We start from the raw sequence: 23,135 nt of genomic DNA on the forward strand, positions 1-23,135 counted from the left end.
TATAAAATGGTGCACTTTTGGGTACAGAGCAATATTTCAACACATATACACAATATAAATCACCATACTAGGCAACTAGCCTTTCATTTACATGTCTTCCTGTGTTTGGAGCCTACCAGCTCCTATCATCAGTTTTTTATGCAGCACATAAAACCCGTGTTGCTGTGAACTGCAGTCACCCCATTGTGCTGCACAACACCAGAACTCATTAACTCCACCCAACTTCGAGCTCTTCCACCCTCCCACCCCTCACCCTTACCAGCCTCTAATAATCACCATTTTGAGTTCAGCTCAACTATTTCTTGATAACTTCCACAGGAGAGAGAACATGTAGTATTTGTATGTGTCTGGCTTATTTCACTTTAAAAAAAAATGATCTCCAGTTTTATCTATTTTGGTGCCATATCAGGATTTCATTATCTTTTACAACTGAATAATATTCCTTGACCTCCCTTCCTAAATGATACTGTAAACCTTATATTTTCGGCTTAAAAACCCACTATTTAAGAACTGTTAGCTCCATCCCCACTTTTTAAAAATACTTTCTAATATTCATGCTAAAGGTAGGCTTCAAATAAGGGAAACCTTTATCTTTCATCATGGTGTCTATTTTGCAGGACTTTATTATTTCATGTAGTAATTTTCTGTCCAAAGATAAACTACATGAACAAAAAATAGAACCATTATTTTTTCTTCTTTATGATCTCTTTACGTTACTTCTTTGTGACTTAGATTTGCTTCACATGCTTAACTAGTATAGCTAAATCTTCTCAGCTATGTTAATTCTTAACTGAAAGCCTCTACCCATGTTTCAACACGGACAAGGCATTCACAAATTTAACATCCTATTATTTCAGAATTAAAAGGAACTTGACAATTTCTTTCTCCAATTAAGAAAACAAAAACCAACCTACTTTTATGAAGATTTTATATTGTACTTAGTTTACATTACATTAATTTCAACACTTAAACTTGTTCACAAGTTTCCTGTTAAAAAATTCTGATGATCACAGAGGCCTACACATATTTTTCTTCCCCTTTTCATCATGCAACAAATGCCTATTAGATATGGAGGTTTGTTTCGTTTTCTTCTTTTCTTGAAGTGCATTGTGTGGGGACTTTGTAGTCAATTTTACTACTTTTCCAACAACTACTCTCCTAATACTTTTTAAAGAAAGGTTTACATAACTAATATTATGTTCTCAATTATAAAAATCACATTTGACCTTGGAGATCTAAGTTACAACTGTTAACATATGATCTTTAATAGAAATAATACCAAATATAATGAGTAACTTTTCTTCACATTCTGCAGAAACTGGAATAACCCAAATCACCCATAAGTGCTTAAAAACCATGTATTTTAATGTAATAGCTTATATTTTGTTATTTTCCTTATTATGTATACACTCCAAAGGAAAAAAGCATTCTAGCATTAAAAACTAGCACTGCAATATCTAGTAAGTATCTCTTTAAGTATGTAGTAAATCATTACTACTTTGTTAATATGTTGAAAAAACTCCACAGTATTTTTTTAAAGCCTAGTCTACTATCAATAAGATACTTTGGTATATGAAACAAATCCTACAAGGAGATATTCTTTAATAAGATTCTAGTTATCCAGGTGTTTTTCCAGGTTGTACTCCTTAAAAGACCTACTTTTCTAGGCATTTTATGTTTAAATTATTATCCAGTGAATAAAGACAGAGCCAAGAATAACTCATTTGTAAAAAAAAATCCATTTTACATGTTTATTAAATTCATATCATATGGACTTAGAGGTCTTTTTGATCTTATTTTTTATTAGACTTAAAAACAAATGTATAAAAATCCCTACAAACTAGAAAATTTATTCTTCCTTGAAAAAGCATGAAAATCTACTACATCTTTCTCTTCAGATTATATTCAATATTGGTTGACTTCTTTTTCTACGAAAACGTCATTTGATATAAGGTATAGTACATTTTTCATGAATTTTTCCAGTGCTTAACATTAGGTTTACTATAAATATCAGATGTTCTTTCACAGATTGGGTGATCTTAATAATATTAAAAACATCACTGATGCTCTGTGCCTTGAGTTGTCAATCTGAATGAAAATGACACCATTATAAGCATCACCACTACCAGATTTCTTAAATTAGCTGCCAATACTATCAATTACTTATTTTGCTGTTATTTTAGAAATGAGCTTGTCATAAGCACACCATTTGCCACTATTTTCTCTTGGCCACCAATACATTCAAAGTGTTCTTTGACAAGGGACATTAATTAGTAGAGCAAAGAGACCTGGGTTCAAATATAGATGGAGACAATTAAAACTGTGGCCTGGAAGTAAGTTGTTTAACTTCTTTAGGCCTCAATATCTTCATTAGTAAGCTGCCGAGAGGATTAAATGGAATAAGGTATGCAAAGTGCTTAACACTGACCTTGGCACACATTAAGTGAGAGTTCTAGTAGTTGATGATGAAAATGGCGACTTCTGAACAAAGATTTCAAAAACTCATTCCTGCAGTTCTCAGATGCCACAGCCACATTTGATACATCTGCTACTCTTCATCAGAATTTTATTCTTTTTTACTGTTCTGTGTTCTATGTTCGTGACCTCCTGCGTGAGGCTTTGCCAACATTACCTCTGAGAGGTGCATTAGGTGGCACTCAGGACACCTAAAGTGGAAGCCATGCTCCCCACGTGTGTCTTTCCCACATGTTGAGGCTTCCATTCGCTCAGGCTTGAAATAAATTTGCAGCAAGCTGCTTTTCTTCCACACTAAGCACAGAAGAGAAAAATGGCCAGTGTCTCTGAGGAATAATTAACAAAAGACAGTTTGTTTCATCTTCATGATAAAATGCAGCATCCCTATTAAAAGGCAAATTCATCATTCCCAAAAGTTAAATAGAATGACACTTTAAAAGTAATTCCAGCTGATTAAATTTAGAGTTCTGAAAAAAATTTAATTCATGAATATACTCTGAATCTTTCATTTGATTTTAAAATGTATAAATGTTCATTTAACTTTGAGCCCGTGCCTCTCAGTATTCTATTCTGAGCTAGTCAAACAAGTGGTAGCAGGCATGCTGGGCTCAATAATACAGCCTCTCATATTTAAATACTCTATTTCACTTGGATTGCAAATTAAAGACAGTCTCCTGAACGCTGACACATTTTCAATGATTGATTTTGCAAAACGTGTTGATTTTCCCTACACTGTTTTGCCTCTGTGTGTGTCAACTTTGGCCTTCTTTTCTTGCTCCTTTGCAGCACTGCTGTCTCTTTGAAGCCATTGTCTGCCTGATATGAAAAATGTACATTAAGCCTCATGACTAATTACACAGATAGAAAATTCCTGATCTCAAACATTAAATACCTATGCCCAGAAACCATAACAAACGCTTCTGACTATGTACAAAACCCTTAATCAAACCTTTCACACACTTGGATTAAAAGAAATTCCAATAATTTATTTTCTGTTAAAGTTATGTTTACATTATTTGAAAAGTTCATTGCTTATGCATGTTACATGCTTACAAGTCAATCCACTTAACAGTGAACACCATACTTTTCCCCCACAAAAATTTATGCCCAATATTAAGGCTACTTCAATTAATGCTATTCATTAGAATTGTTTTATTCTATACAAAACCGCTTACTCTTAACACAACATCCATTTTTTAATCGACCCCCCCCAACTCCATCCCTATTTTATGCATTAACAGAGTGGACTTTTCCCAATAAATCCTAGTTTATAGATTAAGTACCTGACTTCTTGAATTTTAAAAATGTACTTGAACAGGTACTTCTCTTCTGCCAACTCCCCAAAATACACAAAATGTTTCTAAATCTAAAAGTACAATGCCTTCAATTGTTGACAAATGATTTTTCCACAACAGATTAGCTCTACAGTTCATTTGACAAATTGATTTTGAAAAATTATAATATGCAAGGCCGAATTTAAGAACTCTTGAGAAACTGCCAGTAAGGGGCCTACAATGTAATGCTTATGAATGTTGGGGGGGGGGGCAGGGGGTGTTCAAAAGACTGTATACAAACAGTCCTATGAAATAATGAGATGAGCATTTGTGAGAGAGCATGCTATAGGAACAAAGAAAAAGTTCTAGATATTTGCCGGCTTGCCTGTGTAGCCTGTTAGAATTTTCATAAATTCAGCCACCATTTGTTTCCACAATGAGTTCAAGCAACAGACCATCCTGGCTTCAGTCTACCAAGTCTAGGTACTCTGCTGTTTGGCTGTTGCTTGCCTTTGTATTAGATCTACCTTTCTCTATCTCTAGTCATTGTACACCTCACACTCACCAAGCACAGTAAATGCATCCCATGCCACCACACTACTACCTTGGGAAGCTCATACAACGGTGACCAATGTACTAATTAACTAGTCCAATGCTGGATGTGAAATGTAAGTAGCTTGAAGTGGATGTTTCAGAATAGGGCAGGTGACTGTGGCCATACTAGCTACTGTTCAGAAATGGCCACAATACCTAAGCAGAACAGGTTGGATTAAGGTCTGCACAGGAGCCAAAGCTTAGAATTTCATTGCCTTTGTTGGCTCGTGTCACTTCTTTAATTAATGTCACTTTCTCTGGTTTAATATCAGAGCAAGTGACAAGAGTGCTTCTGGATGAATTGTGTTTTCCGAGGACTGCATGGCACACTCTCCTGCAGTCTGACAGAGGGACGTGCCAGTTTTAGTTGGCAGTTACAATGCACCAGCTTTAGTTTTAGTAGTTTAATTTGTGGCAGTTATATGTTTTGAATACGTTGAAGTATTCACAACGGTCTCATGGAATCTGTTCCATAGATAAAGTTTACACAGTGGAAAAGCAAAAGCAATGGCTATGGGGCGATTAAGAAAAGCTTCTCTTGGCCACATCTGGTATTACAGGCATTCCCATAAATTTAAGAGCATTTAGGAGACATGATCACAAGGAAAGGTACCCTCCTTTCCAGAGCAAATGGGGCGAGTTCCACAGTGGGTGTGAGACAATCATAAGGAATATGATGTTTAGAACTCAACTTTATGCAAAATCCATTATTCAAGAGGCAAAGTTTATATACATGATAGACATGCATTGAAATAAATGTTAAGAATAAGAAGTTTGTTACTTATGTATTAACTTGGTTCTAACGTTTTGGTGAACTAAGCTTTTATTGATAGAAAAATTCAGAAGAATTTCTGCATTGAAGAGGAAGGACTGAACTTTTTGCTTTGACTTGTTAAACATCTTTGTTTCAGGCTAAAGTATTCTAGAATGTGTTTTTATTTGGGGTTTTCCCTTCATATCCTTTATACACTTTTATGGCACTTCATCAGCTCATGGTGAAAAGAGCTGCCACCAAGGAGTTCTTCTAAACTTTGTCTGCCCTTTCTAAATTTAGGGTTCTTTACTGCAGCAGGTTGAAGATCTGGCTTTGATTGCACCTGACTCTGCTGGAGAACAGAAATATTCATCTCCACTGAACGCATGCTGCTTAAGCGCTGGAGGCACTTGCAGGAGAGTAACTCTCATTGGAAACTTCATTACAATACTTTCTCTTCCCTACATGAAGTAGTAATTCTCATTCACCAAAGATAGAATTTTGCCTGACACAGCCACAGGAGCTCCTGTTTGACTTTCAAAATTAATCAACCTCTAAGCTGGAGTAGAAATGGCATGTCCTTTAACCTTAAGCACAAAAAGCTCTCAACAGACTGTAGTTTTTATATCCCTGGATGGGAGTTTGGGCCCCTGATACTTAAACTTGATTCACATACTGGGTTTCTGGCATGCTTTTGCCCATACCCATCTGCTGGCCTGGCATTGTGCCCATTCAGAAGGTGTGATGCCAGTTTCAATAGGGCATAGGTGCCAATCAAAGATGGGTTTGGAGGGGCAGCATGCAGAACGCAGCAAAAGTGAGTTCTTCTGCCAGAAGATCCTCCTGTTATCATATAATGCCAATGAAGGGCCACATGCTTCATTGCTTGGGATCACATTGCATCTGTAGATGTTTCTGGCCTTCAATCGATTTCTTTCTACAGAATCTTTTCCCTTGATTGGAGATGTTAAAGAAAAGAGAAGTCCACCTGGCTAACTAAAGGCCACCTTTTTAAAAGAAACTGGAAATCTTCAACGATTCTCTTGAAATAATTGCTGTTTTTTCCAAAAATTCTTTCACATAGAACACTACAGTGTTCAGGAAAAAAAATCAGTCCATGAAATGTAGGTCTGTGGGACAAACACTGAGGTACTAATTGTTAAACCAAGTATCTAAGCAGTATGAAATCCATCAGCAGCTTTGTGTCATTAAGTGACAATGATACATTTCCATCATCCAGCTAACTTCCGGTGAATTCTCTCATTTAGAGCTAACAAGTTTCTTAGTTTTCTTGTAATTTATTTTATGAACATAGATACTTCTGTGTCTTACAAGAAGGAACATACCTCATACTATTTATTTCTCTTCTTCCTTATCTAAAGAAAAAAAAATGAGAATACTTCAGAAGCAGAAGTCTATCCATATTTCATAAGGAAGCCAGAAGCTCTCAAAAGCTGGGAATTCTTTTATTGTGTGGCAACAGAGGTGAGCTCATTTCAAGAAGAGATTTCCCTGTAGCAATAGGTTTCAAATTAAAAACACCTTGACCACTGTCAACATTACAAGGCAGTAAGCAGCACAGTGGAAGAGACGTAATACCTACAGGCACTGAGGGACGGGGTACCTGATAAACCTTTCCATGAGGCAGGAGAGGTTGACTGTAAAGATTTTGAAAATGAAGAACCATACTAAGAAATGTTAAAAAGCAGGATGGACATTTAAAAAATGACAAAGACAAGCAAAGGCTAAGCCTTATAGGAATGCTCCCTTTTTATGGAAAGAACCCAAACTTTCTTAAATACTTAACGAGATTTCTCAACTGACAGGTAAATGGACACTGCTAAGTTAACAAAGAACACATACAAAACTAGAATGCATGTTCTAGGGTCTCTGCTTCTTGTCTTTAGGTAAAGCAAGTGTATTAGATTCAAATGCATAGTGAGCCCTTCCTCTTTTGAGTTTGTATCACCTTTTATCTATATCTTCACCAGAACTCAATTTATTATATGCTGTAAGTCTTTCAAGTACCAAATATCTTTTCTTTCAGTTACTCCTTCATTCTACACCCACAGAATCATTTACAAAATTACCTAGAAACACTTTGTATTGGCACCATAAAGTTGCATTGTGTCAGGTAAGACTGTCTCAAAGCCTCTGCAACAGAACACTTACAAAATTCTTCAACATTATTATACATATCTTATCAAAATCAATCCATTATAAGACTAAAAATTTTAGATCATAACATACAAGGGTACTTGTAAAAGTGCATGGAAAAAGGGAGTAAAAATTTATTCTGGTGCGAAAATTTTCAAATCCATAGTTTAAAAATTTTTATACAAGTTTCATATTTCATTTTTTTAAAAATTATTATTTGAAAGTCACAGTTACAGAGAAAGGGAACCAAGAGCTTCACCTGGGTCTCTCATGAAGGCAACAGGTGCCCAAGCACTTGAGCCATCTTCCACTGCTTTTCCCAGGCCATTAGCAGAGAGCTAGATGGGAAATGGAGCAAAACAAGCACCCACATGGGATGCTGGCAGTCGTAGGTAGTGGCTTCACTCACTAGACCACAATACAGGCCCCCATTGTGTCTTCCTAGCGGGCCTTTTCCATGCACTCTTTGAAGACCAAAGACCCTTCACAGATATAGGTTAGTACGTAAAACATCACAAGTCTTCTGCAGACTTTCTCCATGTTCTTAGTTTTGCTACATGAGTAGTTAAACTCACCACAATCCATGGCAGGATAAATAGAAAATCCTTCCAATGAAGGTCTCTGTCACCATCCTAGTGCATTATGGCACCAAATGTTTAGAAGCAAAATTCTCAGTAAATTATATTTAATTGCTTACCAAGTTCCAAGTTATTTTAAAACATTATCTTGTAGGGCAAGCACTGTGGCATAGTGGGTAAACCCACTGCCTGCAATGCCGGCATCCCATATGAGCAGCAGTTCATATCCCAGCTGCTCCACTTTCGAACCAGCTCTCTGCTATGGCCTGGCAAAGCAGTAGAAGAGGGCCCAAGGATTTGGGCCCCTGTACCTGTGACAGAGACCCGGAGAAGCTCCTGGCTGCTGGCTTCGGATTTGCGCAGCTCTGGCCATTGCTGCCAACTGGGGAGTGAACTAGCAAATGGAAGACACACCCCCCCCCCCCCCCGCCTCTCCTTCTCTGTGTAACACTGACTTTCAAATAAATAAATTTTTTAAAAAATTATTTATTTAATATTCAGAGTTAGCATTATCCCAATGACAAAGAACAGAAACAATGACTCCAAAGGATTACTAAGTAGGTGAAAGTAACTTGGCTTGCTAAGTAGTTTAGTCAGGATAGGCTTTGGATCAGATTTTGCCTTCTACCAAAATCCCTGCTCTTATTGATGCAATTCTCCCTTACTTCACTTGGTTCTATGTTATACTTAGCATTAAAGAACAATTCACATCCTCAGTTCTTTCTCCTTCCCTGGAGTTTTAGAAACGTCTTCACTTATTTGACGGTAAAATGACAGCAATTTCTCCCACCCCCTCAACCAGTTGCCTTTCTTCTACTCTACCCCCAACTCCCAACCCTTTTCATACACAAAGAAAGAACCTTGACTTTGTTCTTATATTCAGACTTTCCTTTTTCCTCCTGTAACTGTTTCTGTGAATGCTACAGGCACATTATTTCTCCATGTCAAGAGTAAATTCCAAACTTCACTGCCCCTTCCCCTTGACTGTAAGCTGCGGATTACTGAAAGGCCTTGGCTATTGATCTCAGAGCTAGAGTTCAGTTGTACATGCACAATGAGAGCAGCTAGTTTCTTCTGAGCCTTAGGCAACAACTGCTGATAAAGTATCTGCCGAAACAGCGCATCCAGAGAGGATAATACCTGAAAAGAATGGAGCCGGACACAGAGGTTTTAAGGAAAACCTGAATTTAACTGCTTCTTCATTTATATACAGAAAGTAACAAGAACCACGCTGAAGTGTGAAAAGATCATGTAATTTCATGTGGATTTGGTTATACAGCTTTGAAAACAATAAATAAAAATTAACTTTAATAATATTAACCTAACCAATGATTAACAAACCTTTTGATGGAACAATGAGATCTGGAACACATAGCACCTCTCTTCTCTAAATAGCCGAACATTTCTTTACTGTCTTTCCCAATGGAGTGCCCTTGCTAATTTTCACACGATATAGCTTTTCTCTAATTCTTTGAAATTACTCAAATAATTCAAATAGTAAACACGAAGCATAAGTGGTAATAGGGGCTGGCATTCCAGGGTAACAGGAAAAGCCACTGCAACACCGTCATCCCATATGGGCACTGGTTCATGTCCTGGCCGCTCCACTTTCAACCCAGCTACCTGCTAGTGGCCTGGACAGCACCAGAAGATGGCCAAGTGCTTGGGCCTCTGCCACCCATGTGGGAGACCCAGATGAAGCTCCTGGCTCCCAGCTTCAACCTGGGCCAGTGCTGGTCATCGTGGCCATCTGGGGAGTGAACCAGCTAATGGAAGAACTCTCTCAGTCTGCCTCTTTTCCTGTAACTCTTTCAAATAAATAAATATTTTTTAAAATAAGTGATAATAAGCTGTGGTACCCAAGGCTACATCAGAAATGATTTATTGATTCTGTGTCTGACTTTGAGTCAAGACTGTATACTAGAGTCTTTAACTCTTTGTTACAAAAGAGAATTCGCTAATTCCAAGTCTCAAAAGCACACCGTACAGGCAATTCTACCATCCATACACAGCAGATGCTTGCATGGTCTTTACACTGCCTTAAATTATGGCCACTAGCTACTTACCTCAAGTGGCTAATGAGGCTGTGAGACTACACACATCCTGGATTTTGAAGACTTTCACTAAAAGTAGAATACGTCATTTTAAGATTGACAACATTGTTGAAATTTCCTTGAGTATTTCAGATTTAAGGATATATTAAAATAAACTTTACTTGTTTATCATTTTTTAATGTAGCTTGCATTATATTTCTACTGAATACTGCTATCTATGTCACTCAGCCTAGCACATCATAGCATTTTTCAAGCAAGTTCAAACCCTTTCATTGAGGAGGTTGTCTCTTAGCCCTGCTGTATGTTGACCCTGTTTCCAACTCTATTAGACATGGAGGTAACTATTAAGTTGTTTATTGACCAAATTTCATTCACTCAAAACTATAATTATGTTATCAGAAGGGGATTTTTATCTTTAAAAAAAATTTTATTTGAAAGGCAGAGTTACAGACAGAAGGAGAGACAGAGAGGTCTTCCATCCACTGGTTAACTCCCCAGATGGCCACAATGGCCAGAGTTGGGCCAATCCAAAGCCAGAAGCTTCCTTTGGGTCTCCCATGTGGGTGCAGGGGCCCAAGAAGTTGAGCCATCCTCAACTGCTTTCCCAGGCCATTAGCAGGGAGCTGGATCAGAAGTGGAGCAGCTAGGACTCGAACCAGCACCCAAATGGGATGCTGGTGCTACAGGCGGAGGCTTAGCCTACGATACCACAGCACTAGCCCAGGGACTTTAACCTTTCATGAATCATGAAGCATGTCTGTTTTGAAATTTATGAAGAAACCCAGATTTCCTCAAAGGTCTTTCATCAACTCAAACTCCTATAAAAGCAGATGTGAGTCAGTACATTCAGGAGATGTTATATTTAAGAGTAGTTTTTCCTTATTCAGTAATATTTATTTTATTTTATTCATCAAATCAAGTCTTTTAATGTATATCTCATCTTCATCCTACCATTTATAACCCTGAATCAACTGTTTTAATTCAGCATAATTTTTAAATTTTAAATGCAATATCAAAGCATTCCCAGAGTTTCTCGCTATGCCAAACACTGAATATATCATGCGAGTCCATTTTCTCAATTATCCCAAGGACAGCACATAACTAGTACACCCATAGATGCACAGACAAGTTTAATTCATTCCACACAATAGATGCCTTGAGTTATTAAAGCTAATTCTCCAGAGGAGTTCAGTTAAGAAATGATTAGACCCTTTTATTATCATATTAATGATTAAGATTCACAAACAGAAAGTGTTTGTATTTATATGGTTGTTGTTTCTGAGCAGTAAAAGCATGTGTCCAGGAAAACAAGCTCTCTGGAGAAAAAAGAACATTAGCATTTTGTCTGGCAGATTGTATAATTACACTCTGAGAAGGCCTCTAAGTCATTCAGAAAAACATGGACGAGGAAAGGGTCCATCATGTCTAGAACCTTGATGTTGTAAACATTACCTTCATATTACTAAATGAAGTGCATTCATGAATTTTAATATAATTTATGAATCTATATTATGAGTTTAATTTCCTGATTGCAAAAAAATATATTTTTGTATTTTTGAGAGACAGAGATATACAGATAGAAAGAGAGCTCCTATCCTCAGGTTTACTCTTCAAATGCCCACAAGGGCTGAGGCTTGGAGAAGCCGTGAATCAAGAACTCAATCCAAGTCTCCGACATGGGTAGCAAGGATCCAACTACTTGAGCTGTCACTGCTGAGTTCCAAGGTGTGCTTTAGCAAGAAGCCGGAATCAGGAACCGAGACAGAATCAAATCCAGGTACTTCAATAGGAGATGCAGGTGCCTTAACCGCTAGGCTAACTGCCTGCCTCTGGAGTTTTAATGTTTAAATCTTAATAAGAAGTCGCAGTTATAATCAAACAAATAAGACTATCTGGGAGTGCTTATTTATACGTTACCTAAATATATCAATCCAAATCCTCCAGAGCCGATCATCTTGCCCAGCACCCACTGTTTTCCTTCCGTATCATCCAGAACCTTTCCTTCTGGAAGTGGTACTGGAAGTTTATATTTTCCATTTCTCCTTGGTGGCATCACTTCTGTTGGCAGAAGAGGTGAGATAAGATGATTAAAAATAAAAACAAAAACTCTTTAAAGTTCAAAACACATTTGCTAAAATGTTTTCTATGGGAAACAGCCCCAAGTTCCTAGAAATAAGGATTCTGAAATCAATTCCGTTTGGGAAATCCCACACACAATTCAAATAAGAAATTACATCCAGCACAAGAGTGAAGTCTACTAGGTACTGATCTTAAAAAAAACAAAACCAAATGTGTTGAATTTAATTCAACAATTCAAAAATTCATTTAGGGGACCTAGGTGCTGTAGCTCAGCAGGTTAAGCCACCACTTGCAGCACTGGCAGTCCCATATGGGCGCTGGTTCAAGTCCCAACTGCTCCACTTCCAATCTGGCTCCTTGCTAATGTGCCTGGGAAAGCAAAAATGGAGGATGATGGACCAAGTCCTGGGGCCCCTGCACCAAGATGAAGCTCTTGGCTCCTGGCTCCGGCCTGGTCCAGCTCTGGCTGTTGCAGCTATTTGAGGACTAATGGGAACCAACACATGGAAGATCACTCTTTGCCTCCCCATCACCACCAAAAAAAAAAAAAAAACCTTTCAAATAATTTTTTCTTTTGGACAGGCAGAGTGGACAGTGAGAGAGAGAGACAGAGAGAAAGGTCTTCCTGTGCCATTGGTTCACCCTCCAATGGAAAGGGTGCTTTTATTTTAAAACTGCATTTAGGAAAGTCTAGAATGCATATCAACAATGCAGAACACACCTTAAGAAACAGTTAATTTCAAATGACAAGAAGAAAATGTCATATACATACAAACACTCCTTTCCCCGAGAATGCTGTTAGAGAAGGTGTGCACTCAGAGAGGAATACAGCAGTGGTATACAGAGGCAGGTATTCAGGTTTAATTCAAGGAGCAAGGGATTTTCATGGATATACCATTTAGCAGATAAAGCCCCTGGGTGGTTTCAGGATCACCTGCTCTTCCTCCCCACCCTCATTAAGGTGAAAAGAGCTCCACTTCAGAGTCAGTGCTGCACTGCCAGCAGCAAAAGCATCATCTTTAGAGTCCAGCCCTACAACTTCAGTCAAGTAATTCTAATCACACACATGTTAGTGAATTTTACAAGGGGATACTTAGAGCTAAAAGACATAATTTCTTAGGAAAAAATATTAACGTGTTGGACCAAAAATCAACCTTACTGGGGGCACAGCAGGTTAATCCTGGGTTAAGCCATCAGCTGTGATCCCAGCATCCCATATGAGTACAGGTTCGAGTCCAAGCTGCTCCACTTTCAATCCACCACACTGTTAATGCACCTGGGAGAGTAGCAGAAGACAGTCCAAGTACTTGAGCCCCTGCCACCCACGAGGGGAACCCAGATGGACTTCCAGGCTCCTGGCACTGTGGCCATTTGGGGAGTGAACCAGTGTGTCTCTCCCTCTAACTCTTCCATTCAACTAACCAAATCTTCAAAAAAAAAATTAACCTAATTGAGGATAAAGTACATTTATTTGGGATCTATTAGGATTGCGATCTGGGAAGCACAAAATTCAAGCAACCTTGACAATGTGGCCCAAGTGAGCCAGTAAAGCTGCTGCCTGCAACGCTGGCATCCCGCATGGACATGGGTTCAAGTCCTGGCTGCTCTATTTATTTTCAAGCAGCTCCCTGCTAACAGCCTGGGCAAAGCATTGGAGACTGGTGGGTACCTTCCCCCCTGCCACCCACTTGGAAGACCAGTATGAAATTCCTGGCTCGGTCCTGGCCAATACGGCCACTTGAGGACTGACCCAGCGGATGGAACATCTCTCCCTCTCTACCTGCATTTCAAATAAAGAAATCTTTTTAAAAGTAAAAGAAAATGTGCTCCAAGGTTTTCAAAATGGCAGTGGCTTAATAGCCCAGACCAGACGGCAAAGAGAGTTATTTACAGGTCCTGCTTGTCAGATTTGTTACTGTTACAAGTCAAACAATCTCCCAGGGAGGAGACTGGATAAACTTCAGGAAGCAATGGGGATGTTTCCACTTTAGCTACAGATGCGGAGCACTGTTTTCGCAACAACCCCGGCCCCCCACGCCCAGCTTCCCTCCCAGTGCCTAGAATCCAGCTGCTACACAGCTCCACATACCCTCTTGACACCTGAAGCTAATTTAAATGTGAGGGTAACTGCGATCTTCTAAGTATTCCTACACAAGTTTAACTGTTGAGAGTATTTGATACGAAAGTTCATTATAAATATATACGACTACACATGAAAGTTTTCTCCACACCATCTTCCCACTTTCGATTTGACCAAGTATCTGTTCCCTTTTAAGGGCTGCACCCCTTCACTGCCAAAGTCAGCGCTCGCTGTCCTCACCTGGCAGCAGTATGAGGAGGGAGAGCGCGGGAACACCTGGCTGCCCCAGATTCCGGACCCAAGGGAGGCCTGCGATTGGGGCTGGGCGCCAAGATCACGGAGGGCCCCGTACCTGCAGTCCGTCACGAGGAGCTCCCCCTTAGAGCCAGCATATACGCGGATGCTGGCTGAAAAACCTTCGAAGAGCAACTACTGACTAGGGCACAAACTCTCAACAACGTTTTGGGTCAAGGCGGTGGCCTGCGGGCTTGAGACCTGAAAGGAGACCCTGACCACGACAGGCACGCCCCGGGGGACAGCGGGGCCTGCTCTCTCGGAGCGGTGTCCACGATGCGCCCAACGCGAGCTTCCGGGACAAACCGGGACCCTGGGCCCAACCACGAGTCAGGGCGGGGCTCCGGGCAGGCCTAGGAGAGGGCACGGCCCGGCCGCCGGGTATCCTACTCCTCCGAGACCCCAGCAGCGAAGGCCGGGGGCCCGGCGCCTGCTGCCCGATTTCCAAGAAACTTTCTTTCGCCGGACTCCACCGACCCCGCTTTCAGCAACCACGAGTGGAAGGGGGTGCTGGTTCTCACTTAGAACTAGGAAAAAGTCAGGAACAAACCCGCGAAGGCAGCGACCCCGCCCGGCCCGGGCCTGGGACGCCGCCCGCAGGCCCCGGCGTTCCGCTCCGACGGCGGCCGCGCACCCCACCCCCAGGCCTCCGGCGCGGCGCCGGCCCCCGCAGACAGAGCGCGGGGCGCGCCACGTGCCGGACGCAACCCCCGACCTCCGGCCAAGCGAGCGAGACAACACTGACCGGACCTCCGTATCTCAGCCGCCCGGCCGCGCACACCGCCTCCCGTCGGTCTCCTGGGGCTAGGCGGGGCCCAGGGGCCTCCAATCCCGCGGGGAGGCGGGCCTTGCTCCGGAGCCGGCCCTCGGAAGGGGCGAGCGCGCTTTTCTCCGGGCGGGCCGGCGGCTCCGGCGCCGCCTGTTTCTGGGGCGAGACGCCCCCTACAGCCCACGGGGCCTCGGGCTTGGCTGCAGCTGCCAGTTTCCTTCCAGTGCCAGGTGCACGCCCTGGAGACGCCCAGGGAGTGGCGAGGCTGAATCCGGAACGCGGACTGTGTCGTCGCCACGCAGCTGGGCCGGAAGTCTGGAGGATGAGCCTCAGATTGGTCTAGGGTGGATGTTCCACGACGTGCATTTGTGGAGTTGGGGTTTTCAGATCTCTTGGACCGTGACAGGAGTACCGAGTAGCAGCTAGTCCGGTACACTGAGGCCTCAGGAGTGGCCCAGGTCCTACTCCTGCCATTTACTAGCTGAGTAATCTTAACTAGCCCTAATTACTGAAGTTCACGTTTTTGTCCAAAGGGAAATAACCCTAGGATGAGGTTGTAAGGTTATTAAAACAATGAACTGAGAGAAAGTAGTTTCAAACACATCACACATAGTGAACTTAAAATATTTTCGAGTAGAAAAATGCTCAGAAAACAATTATTGACACATCGACATTCTCCATAGGAACAATGATTGCTCAGAATGCAAATTTTGCAAGGAAAAAGGGAGCCCTTTAACAATCTTGACAGAAAGAATTGATGGGACTGGGAATGGGAGAGGGAGAGGGAGAAGGAGGAGGTGGGGTGGGAGGGTGGGTATGTTCCTTAAGATGTACTTGTGAAATGCATGAAGCTTGTATTCCTTAGATAAAAGGTTTCTTTGGGAAAAAATAAATAATAAATAAATAAATAAGAATTGAGACTTCCTGTATCTATCAATCTGTCACCAGAATGAAAGCTGGCATGAGAAAACATTTTTGTAAAAAATACCCAGCACTGGCCAGTACCCTGGAGTAGTGGATAAAGCCACTGCCTGCAGCATGCAGGCATCCCATAAGGGTGCCAGTTGGAGTCCTGGCTGCACCTCTTTGGATCAAGCTCCATGCCAATGTACCTGGGAAAGCAGTGGAAATTGGCACAAGTGCTTAGGCCTCTGCATCCACGTGGGAGCCCGGAAGCAAGGTCCTGGCTCATAGCTTTTGGCTTTGGATGGGCCCAGGTCCAGCGTTGCAGCCATTTGGGGAGTGAACCAATAGATGGAAGATATTCTCATTCTCTCTCTCTCTCTCTCTCTCTTTCTCTCTCTCTCCCCCTCTGCCTCTGCCTCCTTCTGTGTAACTCTGACTTTCAAATAAATAAATAAACCTTTAAAAAAAATCCAGTAAGGTGGCTGTGAAAGTACCTTCAAAGAAATTTAAATCAGAATTGAGTAATTGTGGCCTGTGTAGTAGTCATTCACTAATCCAACATTTCCTTATTTCTCTAAATTATAAATGTAACAGGTGTCTGGTTGCCTACTCTGATACCATATGAGGTAATATTTCTCCCATCCCAAATTTGCTCAGATTCCCATCTCTTCTCCAAGTCACTCTCTTGGGTAGGATGTGGCTCCAGTCCCTGCCACAACACACTGCTGCTGCTTGGCTCCCCTCTGTCACAGTGCACTTACCCAGTGTGGCAATAAATCCTTTTAGTTCATCCTTGAAAATCTATCCAGAATCCACCACCTGCCACCTGTATTGGAATCATTCTGTTCCATACCACATTCTCTTTCTGGATAGGTGTACACCCTCCTAAATGGTACCCCTACTTTCTACTCTTCTACCCTTTGGGTCTATTCCTAACAAACAGCCAAGTGATCTTTTTAAAGCTTGCATTCAGTAATTCCCAAGCTCAGGACACTTTGGTGTCATTCTAATTTACTCAGCTATAGTAAGCCTTTATCTTGACTTGCAGAAGCATTTCTGCATTGACATTCAGGCCAGGAAATTCCTGGCTGGGGTAGGGGGAGCAGGAAGAGGAAGGTCAAGCGGTAGGCTGTTCTGTGCACTATAGGATAGTAATGAACAAACTCCTTGGCCTCCCCAATATGTCTAACACTTCTTTCTATCCCTCCCCTTGCCCTCCACCACGTTATTACAACTGAAATATCAGGAGAACTTAGAAAAGTTTGCCAGAATCGTCCCCGGTTGAGAACAACTTACTTACAATACTCTACCTGTTGTAAATGTTTCCTAGTATTACTACATCTAACCAAGTGGCCTCCCTGCTCTTCTCAGGACTTTTCCACCTTTCCTTTGGCCTGGGCCACTCTTCAACCTAGGGAAAAATTGATACACTCATTAAAGTGAAAAAATTTTGCTCTTCAAAAAAAATTGTTAAGTTACCAAGCATTGATAAGGATGTAGACCAACTAGAACTCTCTCATGGCACATTATGGTACAGCCACTTGGGAAAACAGGCAGTTTCTTATAATACTAAGTGTATAATAACCCACCATGAATGTATGAATGACCCACCATGAGTGCTCATGGGTATTTACCCAAGATAAATGTAAAATGTATCTGCACAAAGACCTGTATATAAATGTTTATAGCAGCCTCCTACATAATAGCCAAAAACTGGTGAATGGATAAGCAAATTATAACATGCCTCTTACATAATGGGATATTACCAATAAAAAGAGCGAACTACAGATATAAGAAAGAACCTCACTGAATTACCAAAGCATGACACTAAGTGAAAGAAGGAAGATACAAAAGAGTACATCTTATACGATTCCATTTTATTTGAAATTGTCAGGGATTGGGTTGAGATGGGAGTGACTGAAAAGGGACCAATGAAACTTTTTGGAATGTCGGAAATTTTCAGTTTCTTGATTATAGTAATGATTATATGATTACACATTTGTCAAAACCCCTCTAATTGTACACTTAAAATTAATTTTATTATACAAAAATTATGCTTCAAAATGGATTTAAAAGAATGACAGATGAGAAATGTGGGAAGAACCTAAATCCTTGACATGATTATTAACATACTAATTTAACTAATCCTTTGACCATCATACTTTTCATATTCATCCATGAGGTGTTATATGTGCTTATATTATAAGCCAGTTAGCATCAGTTTTTAGGTTTCTTGCAGCCAAAAGCTTCCTAAAATAAAAATTCAAACTTTAAAAAGTTCAATGGACTTTAAATGTTAATACATCAATATTAAATGAAAATGAGAACAGCAATGCAGGTAAACCTATATTGAGAATATGTGTTGGTTTTCTTTAAGTGTTGGAATTTAATGCAGAATTTTATGATTCAGAGCATATTGCTGTGTGTATGTTTCAAGATGAAAACTGACAGAATATAGAAATACAAATTTTGGAACTAGTGAAAGAACATCTTCTGAATGAACACGATGAGAAACAAGAAAGCAAAGAGAATTTAGACATGAAAGCACTGAAGTCTGAGTCATCAGAAAAAATAGGGAAAACAAGGTTTTCAAACAAAGCTATTTTGATAGATCTTACAGGCAATGAATGATTCACCACAAACACACACTCCACAAAGGACTTTCCTGGCTGTGTGCCAACTTGTAGGTACATGGGTTCTCTGCTTTTCAAAGAACCAGGTGCTATAAAATGCTTACACTGGTTCAAAAGAAAAAGAAAAACCTAACCACTGAGTGAGCATACTTTACAAGGCCAAGATCATTTCGAATCAATTAAAATGTTAAAGATGTTGCATAGACAAACATTTAGAAAAATCCAATCTTTTGATTTAATGTGGGAAAAGGAGATCACTTCAATGGAAATGTTTTGTCTGCCAAGGAGGAGCTAGTTTTTGTTTTATAAAATCCAGGAGGCCATTCACACTCATAATCTCACAATCCCTGGAGAGCTAAGCAGTTATTGACATAGAAAATCTGAAAATAACAGAAATTCACGCAAATGGAACCCAAGCCTATCAGACATGTGATCAGAATAAATAGGTGTCTGTTGCATTCTTTACATTGAGACCAAAACGTTCATTTAATCATCTAATTGAGAGTTAATGCTTGATTATCCATATACATGAAGGACAAGGATATAAAAGCCAACTTAAATGTCCTCTGTCAGGATGTCAAGAAACGCAGTAAAATCTTTTTCAGGTGCATTAATTCAGAAAACCTAACCATTTAGTGCCACACAATTTGGATATACATTTGGATCAAGTTAACCCTCACACATCTGAATGTGGTAAAACCTAATATTTGATTTGGCAAAAGCAGTGTGACTCTTACCCTGTCAATTTTTCAAATATAAGCACCAAAAAAGTTCATAATGAGATGATATTTTGATTTAGATCATCTTTCTCCCCACCTAACATGCCTGCAATAGTCAAAAGAAGGAGTTGGAAAAGGAGGAAGAGGTAGGAGCTCTCCTGAATAATTTTAAAACAGAAGCTGGAAGTTCATTAAGAAGAGGGTCAATGATGTATTCGGAGGATAGGGAAGAAAGCAGCTTTCCCATGTCACATTCACCTTGCTTTTAGGCTTTCCTTTGCAGCACTTGCAAAACCTTCCTCTAAGCACCCTAAAAAGGACCATCTATCTATTTCCCAATTATTCCTAGCCCTTCCCAACAACTTAGTTTGATGTGCTCTGCTGTTTTCTCTCTACTGCTATGGAACTGTTACCCAATAAGGCTGGATCAGAGGTCCTTGTCTTCACGCAAGAAAAGAATTTCCTATATGGGACAGAGAGCAGCAGTAAGCAAGGTGGTAAAGTCTAAGGAAGAGAATATTCTTGTCAGACCAGGCACGCCTCTCAGGAGAGAACGGAGAGCCCAGTCTGCTTTAGAATGGAGATTTAACAGGTGTGGGTGTGGGTCTACCATTTATCCTCCCTGCTCCCTCTTTCTGGATGTTGCTGCACAGAGATGCTTCCCAGGTGCGGAATCCGGGAAATTCCTCCCAGGACTTTATCAGCACAGCATGACTGGACCTAATAGCTCCCCTGACGTACAGCGGGGAAGATTCCCCTAAGCTGCCTCATACCCAACAAGGTTACTGGACGTGGGCAAGACTTCTGAGGTGCAACAGCTGCTTTACTTCCCAGGCTTCTTGCTACATTTCTTCCCTAATTCAGCTGAACAAAATTTTCATTTTTGTTCTTCAGCCCCTCTCATACACATAGACTAATGCGTGCTTTCCTACCTAACACCCATACTGTGGGTATGTAATATCTTTATTCTGCATTTTTCGACTAACAGTATCCTAAGAGTATTTTCCCTCTTCTGTAGCATTCCCTCCTACCCCGAAACAATTAGTCATCAAATCATGAGCCTTTAATATGTATCTAGAAGTAATAAGTTAGGGAAAAAAGAGGAAGAATCTCTGGGGGCCAGGGAATTTATGTTGGACTAGAAGGAAACAACTAGGCAGAGAAAATAATAAATCAAGAAGGCCAAAGGAGAAGTGAAAAACACAAGAGTTCAATCCTTTTGGCTTTAGGAGAGACTTGTAGCTGCTCTGAGACTGAAAGGCATTTAAAAAGAGCATTTTTAAGAGTTGAGTGCATTTCCCCTTTTGGCAATGTTCCAGGGAAGTGCAATAAGGATGCATATTGCTTTCAATTATCTTTGGCTGCAGGAGAGTTATTTCTTGGAATATGATCCTATGCTAAGGCTCTTTTCAGAATGAGGGTGCAAACTTGCTGGGACTACAAAGGTTATGTAGTAGCTTTAAAAAATTTGTTTTACTTTTACAAAAATGGGATACTTTTCTTGCTGTTATGTGGCTTGATTTTCATCAGTTGTCAATAGCTTGGCTTCCCCAACCTACACCAAGACATAATTTTTTAAACCAGTTTTAAAAAATGTATTCTAGTACTCTGTGGTGTAGATATATAATAATGTGACCATTTTTGTTTATATGAATGTTTCATTATTTTCAATTGCATTCTAAATTACTAAGAAAGCAGGAATTTTTATGTTGTATTTCATTCAGCAGGACCAAAGGTGCTGAGACTGAGGCCTTAAATTAAACTGACAAAAGACAAGGTGTGTGTCCCTTTATTGAAGTAAGTCACTTTTTTGTGTGTACAGGGTTTCACAGAGAAGTGAAAATCCAAAGAATCAGCTAGATTTTGGTACTTACATACCATTTTAACAAAGGCTGAAAAATTATGGTGAAGGTGCTAGACAAAAGAAAAGGGTGAGGGTTGGGGTTCCTAGGGACAATAAATTGTGGAGAAGTGAATAGGAAATGTGTGGTAGGTAAGAGTTGTTTTCTAAGGTTTGAGACACAGGTAAGAGTCATTCTCAAATTAGAATAAGATTCCTTCAGTAGAGAGGGAAACAACTTTACTAATAGAAATTTATACTACCTTTACACAGAGAAATCCATGTTTTGCTTTTAGGCAGAAAGAGGGAGGTCAAAGAGTTTGTTTTGTTTCTGCCATTTCACACTTGTTTTCAGTTCAAAATAACCCTTATGCAAAAATGGCACATGTTGAGGTGTCATATTCTAATTCTCCCCTTTGGCATGTAACAGGCAATCAAACATACACTTTTTGGTCAGTCTTCTACATTTTACAGATAATATAGAAATGATTGTGCTATTTTAATCTTCATCTTCCTGATTACAAGGGATATTCAGCAATTTGTCATTTGTCCATTCGGTATTTATACTTAGAAATATCGGGTTTTTACCCATAGTCTTGTCCCTTTTTAGATATTTTATCCCTTTCTGAAGATAGTTTCTTCATTAGCAAAAGACACAAGTACATTTTACAAGAATATTATAAGGTTTACATGAGGAGACAGCGGTAAAGACACTCACATAGTAAACAGTCCCTCAAATATGAGTTGGGAGGTATTGGTATTGGCAAACACCCTTTACAATACACTTACAAAAATGGGGAAATTTGTCTGTCTTCTGTAAATAACTTTTTTAAGTTTTCTTTTGTACATGTGCAAATGTTTATAGAACAAGAGTCAAACACTATTTCAGTCCCCTCCTAAGCCAACTGCCACATACACAGAGAACATAAACAGATTCTAACAAGGTCTTTCAGAGTATATTCTTAGGTGCTATAGACCTTGAACTCAGGTGGTGTGAGCTAAAATTTCAAAATATGATATGTTCTTGATAAAGAGTTTGGCTTTGACATTGTAGACATTTGCTGTCTAGTACAGTAGTCACTAACCACCTGTAACCTAGTACATTTAAATTAATTAAAATTAAGCAAATTGAAAATGAAGTACCCCAGTCTCATGAGTCATATGTCAAGTGCTCAGTCAGTAGTCAGCTGCAGGTACATTGCAGACAGTTTTCATCATTATAGGAAGTCCTGTTGGACACCACTACTATAGACAATGGAGAGTCACTGGAAACTGCAGCAGGAGGCTAACACTAATTGCTTTTGTAGAATAGCCATATATAGAATGATATGTATGTGAAAGTTCTATTTAGCTCCTACTATTGTGTTTTAATTATTGTAATTATATATTTAATTCTTTTTTGGTACTGTCATGGATAGTTTCACATACTCTTTCTATAAATATATATTTATGTTAACTTAATTTGTATGAACAGAGAAAACATCATGGAAAGTATAAACCATGCTGATCACATTGGGTTATCTCAAATGTAGAATAAAAAGGATAGAAGTAGATTAATATTTTGTTTTAGATCTCTGAAGTGCTTTACTTAACTACTGTAGAGAAAAATTCATTCATTTCTCTGTAAAATGAATTAAATGATATGACTACATCCTCTTCACCACATTTTTTAAAGATTCTAACAGAAGATAATTTAATACCACATAGAATGTAGATATTTATAGTTGCTGGTGTGGGGAACCTTCATTCTAACAAGGGTCATTTGGATATTTATAGCATCACTTGCAGGCCATGCAAAGTTATCAGCTTAAAAGTTAGCCTGCTATAGATTTATTGACTTTCTTTTTTTTTTTAAGATTTATGTATTTATTTGAAAGTCAGAGTTACACAGAGAGGAGAGGCAGAGAGAAAGAGGTCTTCTATCCATTG

General features: G+C 39.8%; 1 protein-coding gene across 13 annotated transcripts in view; it reads right to left on the minus strand.

Annotated features, from left to right (window-relative positions):
- VRK2 (VRK serine/threonine kinase 2) overlaps positions 1–15,221 on the minus strand; it is a 119,826-nt gene extending 104,605 nt beyond the window's left edge. For 5 of the 13 annotated variants that reach the window (XM_008254373.4, XM_051838680.2, XM_051838698.2 and 2 more), the window contains exons 1-2: positions 15,085–15,218; positions 11,804–11,944 (exon numbers count right to left, since the gene is read on the minus strand). In XM_008254373.4, coding sequence (XP_008252595.1) covers positions 11,804–11,939 — 136 coding nt within the window. In that variant the 5' untranslated portion in view covers positions 11,940–11,944; positions 15,085–15,218. Of the gene's footprint in view, positions 1–2,428; positions 2,802–11,803; positions 11,945–13,124; positions 13,254–14,285; positions 14,990–15,084 lie in introns of those variants that run through there. The other 8 variants (XM_008254375.4, XM_070069699.1, XM_070069700.1 and 5 more) reach the window with 7 other exon arrangements.
- Positions 15,222–23,135: the final 7,914 nt, after the last annotated feature.

Source organism: Oryctolagus cuniculus, chromosome 2 (genome assembly GCF_964237555.1).
Source record: "Oryctolagus cuniculus chromosome 2, mOryCun1.1, whole genome shotgun sequence".
Taxonomy (NCBI): domain Eukaryota; kingdom Metazoa; phylum Chordata; class Mammalia; order Lagomorpha; family Leporidae; genus Oryctolagus; species Oryctolagus cuniculus.